The sequence below is a fragment of the Malus sylvestris genome, chromosome 7 (genome assembly GCF_916048215.2).
Source record: "Malus sylvestris chromosome 7, drMalSylv7.2, whole genome shotgun sequence".
Taxonomy (NCBI): Eukaryota; Viridiplantae; Streptophyta; class Magnoliopsida; order Rosales; family Rosaceae; genus Malus; species Malus sylvestris.
Genome location: NC_062266.1, coordinates 8815474 through 8825591, shown reverse-complemented (window position 1 = coordinate 8825591; position 10118 = coordinate 8815474). Strand labels below are relative to the sequence as shown.

Genomic DNA, 10118 nt, shown 5'->3' with positions numbered 1-10118 from the left:
CCGTCTCAAATTTTATGATTTTATTAATTTTAAAAGAGTAACTTGATGAAAATGCCCCTAGAGGCAAGAATTTTGACTTATGTTGATCATCGTTGAGAGAGACGTATGACTCATTCTTTTAGCGTATTTGTGTAGTACTCGACGATACGAACACGTGAGTACAAGTGGAGTCAAATTTGGAGTTACGATAGAGATTTTACGGACTTACGAACGCGAAAGGCAATTTGGTAATTTCATGTTTAGAGATATTTTGTGGCTTGTTTTGTGAGCCATGTGGGGCCCACACCCCACTCTTTTCCTCTTTTCCTCTTTTCCGTGTCTCCCAATCCCCAGAAATCCCTTCTTTTTTTTCAACTCTCCACTCATTTGCTGCAACCTCATCTATCCTTCCCTCATTTCACTCTCTCTCCTCTTTCAGCTTTGTCTAATCTCTCTTTTTCTACAAGTGCAAAGAGCTCACACCACACCATACCACCCTTGCAAAAATGACGAGCACCGACCCACCACCACCAACCACTTACGATGGTGGCCACTTCAACAAGTGTTAAAAATCCAGATCACCACCTTACCCTACTCCCTACACTCTCAAACTCTCTCATCTCAAAGTCTTTCATCTTCATCTTTTTGCACCAAGAGGGTGCAACAGTAACACCGCCACACCACCTCATCACTCCAGCGATCCCTCTGACCACTGAACCACCACCACAGTACCAGTTACCAACCTCTATTCGAGAACTGAGCTTTCTGGGCATGTACAGACTAAGGAGGAGTTTGTATCGGTTTGACTTCTTCTGGCGAGTTTCTTCCGTCCACGACCAAGGTAGGCTTCGAGACTTCTCAAACCTTTCTTATAGCTCGATCTAATCCTACTTAACCATGAATGTCGTCTTGGAAAACCTGGGAAAGTAGCAACATTAGGGAGAAATTTTCCAGTCTTACGGGAAATGAAAATTGTGGTCATCAGACCACTTTCAGACCAATCTCCCGGCCAACTCCGGCCACGGCTAACTTGGGAAAAGGTATAGTCCTATACTACACTAATTTTTCTTCATTTTGGTAGAAAGAGTGTGAAAAATGGTTGAGTTTTGAGCTTGTTTGGACCTCTGGAATCGTTGCCCAGATTTCGACAACTGGACCCGCGACAGGGACCTGGTCAACCTGACTGGAAAAAAAAAACCTGGAACAGGCCCAAGCCCACGACCCGTTTACCCTAACCTGGACCGACCTGGGTCCATTTCAGATTTTAGAGGGAATATTTTCTTAGAATATTCCGTTAACTTTAACAGAATAATCTGTCTGATGATGGAATATTCCGTTAAAGTTAACTGTTGAAAGTTAGTTGACTTTTTTGAAATGTTCTTGGAAACCTTCTTAGGCTAATTCCGACGCCCCAAGCCCATTTTTGGCATCCATTTAGTGAAATTGTAAAGTTTTAACATAATTGACTACCTCGGCGTATTGGTTGACTTTTTAGGGTTGACTGTTGACTTTTTACAAAATTTGTCGAGACCCTCCTTAATGTATTTCAACGCCCTGATTCCAAGTCCGCACTCTGTTTTCCCAAATTTAATTATCTTAGTGGAGTTTTACTAATAGGTCCCAATATTATGCTTAGGTGCACCTATTATTATCGGAGACTCCAGCTATCCTGGTTCGAACGGTTGCGACCTTGCAAGTATCTGTGAGTGGGTTTTGCTTTTAAATATTATAATTTATTTAGTTTCCATTTATACATTTGAAAAAGAATTTCCTACATATGCCTAGATTAGACTAATGTTTATAATAATTCGCTTAATGACGAAATTTACGAAATTATTCTAAATCCTACGGGATGCACAGGTATGCATACTATTATAGGATGCTTTAATTATATTTGCGGGCATGAATAGTGTTATGGTTGATTAGAATTATTGATTTACCATTATATGATCATAATTATATTATCTGCTCATCGTGTGCTACACTGGTGTTGTACTCGCCCAAGCCAAGGCCTGTTTTTTAAGTGTATGTTCACATCGCACCATACGCTCACTTTGGATCCATTGTATGTGCCAGTCCTGTCCTAGATTGCTATAGGCAATTAGGAATTGTATGTGATGCACATAGTGCCAATCTTCATGTGATTGTAGTACTAAAGCGTAAATCATTATTACGCACAATCATGTTCATGTCAGAATATCTTTGCACGAACTCGGGTGTCAACATATGTTGATGAGCACTCAATGTGATATGTTTATTTATGTGGGATATTGTGATTACTAGAAGTTATATGCCTATTTACGAATTTTGTGACGTATTGAATTCTTGAGATATTGCAGGCTACGGTAAGTATTTTCATACTATATGTAGTATGTATATTTTGGAAACAATACTTATTTTACGTCAAGTGGTTATAATGTTTTCAAAAAGGTTTTTATAAAAACTTTATTTTTAGGCCCACCCACCCTTGTTTTGCCCTTCTAGGTTTTTGGTGCTGAGCTTTCGTGTCGACGTTGATTCTTGACAAATCTTGGTATAGGTGGTTACCTTCGATGGTATAGTTCTCATCCTACTTTGTTGTACTTTACTTATGCTCTGACATCACGTGTGAAATGGGTTCATTCCCACTCATAAGCGCACTCTTATATTTAGGCACTTTAGGTCTAAATTTATTCACATTTTCTCCATCACTACATTGTATGGCTTCGTCACCCTCCTGGTGTTGGCTAGCACAACTCGATTCGGAGTCTAGGTGGACATTCCGGATCGGGGTGTGTCAAACAGGTCGGGTCATATTATCCGTTAGTATTAACAAATCGAGTTCGGATCGGGTCATATTATCCTTTCAATTTAACAAGTGTTACACGACACACCCAGTTAAGATATCGAGTATGTCATGAAAATAACATAAACATGATAAATACGACATGAATTTTAGGTCTTGCAGTAGCCCACTTGGCCTAGGGCAACCAGTCTTGCTATTGTTGGCCTTGTAAGCCATTCATGGTGTTCTACATGCTACACCTTTAAACACACCCTCGTAACATGTCCTCACCAGTATCCATGAGCCCGATATCGCTCATCTTTTTGCCATAGTTCAATTTACTCATCCGTCAGATTTGAACTATTATTTTGATATTGGTTCCACTCACTATAGGACATACCAATCCTCTGCACTTTTTGCTCCCTAACCATATCCCGGTCGGCACAATGTTTATTTGGGTAAGCGGGCTGAAGAAGGGATTCCATATGAGGAATCCACGTGGGTAGCCTGGATTGGCCCTCCATCTCCCTAGACTAATCCCATAGACTCGCTTATCTGTCGTGACTTGGATATCTGCCTTCGACCTGTTTCCCATCTAAGCTTCCCAAGCGAGTTTATAGGAAACTCCAGCAACGAGCACCGTCGCCACCACTACCGTTCCACTGCTCTCGATGCAACAAATAGAACCTACCCAAGTTTTACTTCATTTGGTTGCCGCATAAGGCAGCTCAAAGCCGTAAGAATCTCAAATTTTCTACGGGCAATGATCGTCCAGTTTTGTTGAACACTCTGGCAACTAACACCATCATCTGACAAGGCATAGTCCCAAGAGAAAAACCTAACCTTCCGATCATCCGTTGGTGTAGCGTGCGGCGAGGCTACCATTTTTTTCGGTGATCTGATGGTTGTCGGTGATTTTCGCCGCTTCCATCCACAACCAATCTCCTGCGAAGTTGAAAGTTACTCCACTAGTTGTAGTGTACACTCTGGTGAAAGTTGAGTCATTTTGGAGTTGGTAAGAAATTTAGGCAAGTCATGGCTGCTGACCGCCGCGTATGGTGGCGACGCATGAGCCTGACAAAACACTTTGTCTACTAGGCTAATTTTGATACCCTAAATCCCTTTTTGACATTAGCTTGATGAGATCCAATCATTTTAGCACAGTTTCATAAATGACAACCACTTGACCTTTGTGGTAGGCGAAGATCCGACCGTTGGATTGTCACAAAATTATAGTATGTAGTTAAACGTAATATTTGAGGATATTAGGAATTTACGAATTGAAAATCCAATGTACAGATCTTCCGAATTGGATTAGGTGATTGTGCTTTGTATATCCACGATGGTTGATCACTACCTACATAGGATTGTATGGAGTGGTTGGTAAATCCGCGATGGGTGATCACTTTCTGGTTGGGTTCCATTAAGTGGTCCGGAGTCCTAGCTCTTGTTTGGTTCCATTGAGTTAGCCTCGAACACTAGATTCTAGTGAATAGAACTTACTCACGGTAGACATTTGTGTTTGTGACTTTGGGTTACAATGTTATTTCTTGGACTCCAGGTAAGAAAATATGGAGGTTTGCTTTGTAAAACTTCGTGGATTGATACTTGATTTTATTGATTAGTTAACGTAGTTAAATTATGCATCTTGAGTCATTGAATCAATTAATTGCTATGATTGTGAATATGTGTTTGAAAGCATTGTGATATGTGTGAATGACGAAATGACAATCTTGGTCGTGAAATGGTTGCTTTATGTAGTATGGAATCTAACAAATCATGCTCGTCGAGTTCCATTAAGTGATTAGGGAATTCTATGCTTTTTTGTTAGAACATACTATGATAAATGTCGGAGTCTAATGAAGGGTGAACTACAAATGGTTTGATCCCATTTTAGGGTAGTCTAACATAGAGGTTAGATGCAGCCATGATATAAAAAGGAAATTTACTGCGTTGTTAAACCATTGATTTATGTTTTGGTCATGTCTTGGAGGGCATGAAAAATGAACAGGTATATGGTGACATCACGTGTCGATCCCGAACGTATCTCGGAATTGGGGCAGGGCAAATTTATAATAATTTATTTGTTCGAATAAAAAATGTGTCAGTTCTAACTTTTGTTGGATTAGTTGTATTGAATAGTTGTATTATTTCAAATGCAACTAACTTTTGTATTAGAATTGCAAAAAGGCATTTAAGGGATGCATCCTTAGCCAAATGACGGTAGCTCATAAATGTAAAGTTACCTCTCCTTAGACCATGTGCAATGGTTTTGGGTTAAAGCTTAAAATTTTAAGCAAGAGAATATCAAGCCATAACCTAGAAACAACTTTTTTATCTAATGGTTATGGCTTTTAAGCCCCAGATTGTTAAAGAATGATTTTATCCTAATTTAATCACACTCTACCCCAATCTTAATGACAAGTTCATACACATATGCACCACATGATATGAAATAGTTTTGGAAGTGGGTAGAAAGAAAAATGAAAGAATTGTATGAAGAAAGTGAATTTTGTGGAGAACAAATACACAAGTATTCATAGGGTTTTTTGGGGTTAAAGTTGAGTTAAAATATTTTTAATTTTGGTAGCCATTGAATTTAATTGTGGATCATTGGATCAACCAAAAGCCTAATCATGCCAACCATTCGAACAAAGAAAGAGTCGTTAGGCTAAAAACAAGCGACCGAAAAAGTTGTTAGCACTGGGACCAAACTGCTGCATCTTTGTTATGTGCGGCGAGGGAGGCGCGCCAATTGGTCGAGTGAGTCAGTTTCTTTAGCACGTATACACACAGGGTGGACCCAAAGACTTAAACCATGCTAAAAGTGTCAGAGAGAGGATCCTCGCCGGATCCTCCATTCACATCCGTTCATTGTACATCGTGAGCCAATTTTCATCAGGTACTTGTTTATATTTAATTTTAAATAAAAAAATTTACAATAATTTCTGACCACACAATGTACGATGAACGGATGTGATTTGAGAATCCTCACTCAAACTGTCAGGGGAATCTGGACCAAAAGTTTTTTTTTCCTCTTTCTCTCTATGGCTTATTAAAGCCCAATAATTGGAAATACTTTAGAGGATTTAATGTTCAAATTTTAAGCTTTACCTAACCATTGCATTTGATCAACCACCATTGGGGTTGCCTAGTGGTTGGAGACGAATTTCAGGTTCACATTTCATACTGCACATCTTGAGTTCGATTCTTGGCGTTGGTGAATCATCCGTTTATTCATGTCTTTCTCCTTATCCATCAATTTATGATGGAGGAGAGCCTTTACTTAAAATTAGAAGGGCGGTAGATTCATGGAAACACTTGTTCTTCCATATTTTGGACCTTAGCTCCATAGAACAATATACTAATTATGGGTGAACTGCCAATTTAGTCCCTGAATTATCATCTAAGTGAAAATTTACCCTAAACTATTCTTTCAAAAAATTAGTCCTTGAATTATAAAAATATGTCAATTACATCCCTAATATTATATTCGAAGTTACTATATTCAATTTTTCGTCAACTTAAGTCACTTGACACATTTTAGAGTGAAATACCGTCATTTTATCGCCTATAAGCCCTTAACATTTTATATAGGTTGCAAATCTAATGTCTAATTTACCCTCCAAAGTTAACTCCATACACTATTTCTTTATGAAAATTACCATCTAAAGTTAACTCCATACACTATTTCTTTATGAAAAATTACCAATCTCGGGTGAACTGCCAATTTAGTCCCTGAATTATCACCTGAGTGAAAATTAAGTCCCTAAACTATTCTTTCAGAAAAATTAGTCCTTGAATTATAAAAATATGCCAATTACATCCCTAATATTATATTCGAAGTTACTATATTCAATTTTTGTCAATTTAAGTCATGTTATTTGCATGTGATACACATTGAAGGGTAGATTGGTAATTTTCCATAAAGAAATAGTGTATGGAGTTAACTTTACATGGTAATTTTCATAAAGAAATAGTGTATGGAGTTAACTTTGGAGTGTAAATTAGACGTTAGATTTGCATCCTATATAAAATGTTAAGGGCTTATAGGCGAGAAAATGACGGTGTTTCACTATAAAGTGTGTCAAGTGACTTAAGTTGACGAAAAATTGAATAAAATAGCTTTGAATATAATAGCAGGAATGAAATTAGCAATTTTTAATGAATTTAGCGACTTATTTTACCGAAAAAATAATTCAGCGACCTAATTTTCACCGAGGTGATAATTTAGGAACTAAATCGACACTTCACCCTATTAGTTACCGTTGAAACATGGTAGAATTTATTTTGGCCGTGCCTTAAAATGAAATTGTATCGTATGTTAGCGAAAGAGGTTAGCGAATTACTATGATCTATAAATTTCTCAGCTATATTCAATTTCAAGAACAATAGAAGCAAATTAACTAAGTAAAACAATGAAATATTAACAAGGTAAAGAAAAATAAAACAAGAAATACAGGAGGATGGATCAAGAGGAGTGTACCGGGCCAAGCCCAGCCTGGTTATCCATTTTTCTGCCTTTTTATGTTGGGGCACGTGAAAACGCTGTCGTTTCGTTGCATCTTTTGGCGGGTAAAAAAATGAAATAGAAAATCTAAGTGCGCCATAAACCTCTGTACACCTTCCTCACTCTCCTCACACTTCGAAACCCTAGCGAGTCGGAGAACCAGGATACGGCGTCGTTTACCCTGCAAAAACCCTGGATTTTCATCGTTTCTGCCCTAGCATGTAGGTGTCTCTCTCTCTGTTTTGGCATTTTCGCTAGAAAGTTCATCTGATTTCTCGTTTGGGTAAATGGGGATTGTAAAGATGCAAATTTGCAACTTGAGAAATGTCATATTGGTTTTTTTTGTGTGTAATTTTTGGAATACCGTCAGGCAATGTTTGGTTGCTCAGAAAATGTAGGAAAACGAGATAACGGAAAAAGAATCGGAATTTACCTTTTGGGTTTTAGGGATATGAGAACCGTGATCGTTAGTGGTTTGTAGCATGTAGCCAGAAGCATAATTGTGGTTTTTCTGGTGTTTATTTGTAAACAATTTCAAGGAGGTTTAATCCCGTTATCGGAGTTGACGGATCGTTAGAAATTTGACTTGCCTAATCTGCGATTCTTAATTAATTGGCAAGTTTAGATTGCATAATTAATTGTCACAATTGCATAACATTGACAAATTTGATTGCTGTATAAAGAACAGAATTTTTTAGTGTATTTAGTGAGGGCACCTAAAGAGTTGCTATACTTAACTACAGTGGTTTCAGTATCTTCTTTGCTCGTATTTTTGAACCTGACACCGTTAAATATGGAATCTAAAACATTTTCTTACAGTTAAACTTTAGGCAACTCAGTCCGGAAGGCAACAATTGACTGTAAACGACGAGGTTATTCATCATCTTGGCTTTCAACTATTGATACTTTCTAGTGGAAGTTGGGACTCTCATGCAGTAGTCCCATTTTTTTTCTTTACATCTATCTCTGTGTGTGTGTATGGAGAAAAATATGGATCCACCATCTCCAGGCTGCATAGGTGCAGAAGCAGTACTAAGTCTCCAACCCAACTCAACAATTCCTATTACATATCACCCGCTCTTTGGTCCTCACGATGATCTGATCCTCCTTGAGGTTGATCAGAAACTTCTCCCTGATGTCCTCCACCAAAGGTGAGGGATAAATTAAACTACTTTCTGGAGCCTTTGTTCTTGGGTCAGTAGAGTGTTATTTATTGGTACTTATTGCGATTTCTTTTCTTCTCTTCTTCATTTCTCTAGAGTAACTGTTAGAGGACAGCCTGATGAAGATGCAGTCCTCTGCACGGAGTCAAAAACTTATGCAATGAAGTCCGTTGGAACTTCAAATTCTGTTTTTCTCATACCCCCATCAGGTCAATATAATACTTTTGAAAGCCCAGAGTGTTCCAATGAGAACTATCATGACCCACAATCTGTTGCTTCCATCATTAAGATTGCAACTGGTAACATGGAGCTTGTTGAAGTTGCTCCCCGACTTGACAAGCTAAGGTTGCTACTTTCCCAGAATCCTTACCGATCTGATGAGGACATAGAAATGGTGGATTTAGAGGAGATGGAGAGAACGAATGCTGGACTGTATAGATGGGATGATCTCATCGAGAAGGTTCAAGCTAGCGATTACGAATTAAGGATTGGATTGTGGGCTCTTTCAGCATTGGAGATAAATGGATATTGGAGAATTGTGGATGAGAAGTACATGAGCACAATTCTAAGGATGCTTTTGCACAATTCAGTGTTGAATGATTGGTCCTTGTCTTTGCTTAATCAAGATGATGTTGTTAATATGTTGGAATCAGATGGCTTTCCTCGCAAACTTGCAGACCACTGCTTGCATATTTTTGGTAATAAGGTGACTGAAGGTGCGATTACAGGTCGTATGTGGAAGTTGGACGAGAGAAAGGTATGTGTGCATTTTGCAAGAGAAATCTTGAGAGATGGTAAGAGGAAGATGAAGAAATTCATGGAGGAATGGGTTCGTAAGGTTCCCGAAGGGATGGCAGCCAGTTTTGACATATTGGAAGGTGAAGTTTTGATAGAGAAGCTTGGAGCTGAGACATGGATTCGAGCCTTCAGTGTTTCATCTCTACCCTACAATCCGGCAGAGCGATTCTCCATCCTTTTTAAGGAGCGTGCAAAATGGGAGTGGAAGGATTTACAGCCCTTTATCAGGTTGGTTTGTATTTCTTGTGATCGTCCTTTTCTTTTTCTGGTGTATTCCTGTTTTTGAGACTTTGATCAAAAGTAATTTACATTTTCCTTGTCTGAATCTACTTCTTAGGGACTTGAATGTGCCGGGCCTTTCTGCGGAAGGTTTGCTTCTCAAATACACTAGAAGAACACAACCAACTGCTGATGCAGAACCGGTCTTCAGCGCTAGATAGGATTAGCGTATCTGTTAATTGGCGTTTCTGTGGTACTGGTAGTGTCATGTGTCAGCGTGTGTGCACTTGTGAATTGGCTATATTGTTAATAAATCAAGTAATGTCCTCTACATATTATCGTTCAATGCACTATAATGAAAAGCCTATTCGATTTTGTTCGGAGACTGCGATAAACATTCATAGGTGCATCACTCCCCGTCCTTTTGCATGGTGGCCAACACCAACAGTGTCTCCCTCCATTTCCACCTTCGCAACCTGCAAGTCCTGCACAAACAGGCCGCATCTCTGACCGCCAGCGCCTCAGCCAGCAGCGGTGGGGAGACTCCCATATGTTTCAACATAGCAGGCATAAAATCCCCCTTTTCATTTCAGACCACCACCCCAGCTCCTCCCACCTCCCGCTGTTCATCCCAATTAAGTTTAGGTCAATGAAGCATATGATTCAATATCCTAATAGATAAGGT

General features: G+C 39.0%; 1 protein-coding gene across 2 annotated transcripts; it reads left to right on the top strand.

The window, feature by feature from the left end:
* The first annotated feature begins 436 nt into the window (after positions 1–436).
* LOC126628102 (uncharacterized) lies at positions 437–9808 on the top strand. Of its 2 annotated transcripts, XM_050297686.1 has the most exons (5): positions 437–820; positions 1616–1681; positions 8073–8404; positions 8513–9442; positions 9552–9808. In XM_050297686.1, the coding sequence occupies exons 3-5, from the start codon at positions 8232–8234 to the stop codon at positions 9652–9654; spliced, it is 1206 nt and encodes a 401-aa protein (XP_050153643.1). In that variant the 5' UTR covers positions 437–820; positions 1616–1681; positions 8073–8231; the 3' UTR covers positions 9655–9808. The 2 variants fall into 2 exon arrangements, with proteins under 2 accessions (XP_050153643.1, XP_050153642.1); XM_050297685.1 differs by lacking the exons at positions 437–820; positions 1616–1681 and adding an exon at positions 7369–7474.
* The last annotated feature ends 310 nt before the right edge of the window (positions 9809–10118 follow it).

What these genes read in the sequence shown, in the direction of transcription:
- LOC126628102 (XM_050297686.1), top strand. Translation starts at nt 8,232, where the DNA reads ATGGAGAAAAATATGGATCCACCATCTCCAGGCTGCATAGGTGCAGAA. An exon ending in CCTGATGTCCTCCACCAAAG is followed by an intron (nt 8,405 to 8,512) that starts GTGAGGGATAAA and finishes TCATTTCTCTAG; the next exon opens with AGTAACTGTTAGAGGACAGC. An exon ending in GATTTACAGCCCTTTATCAG is followed by an intron (nt 9,443 to 9,551) that starts GTTGGTTTGTAT and finishes TCTACTTCTTAG; the next exon opens with GGACTTGAATGTGCCGGGCC.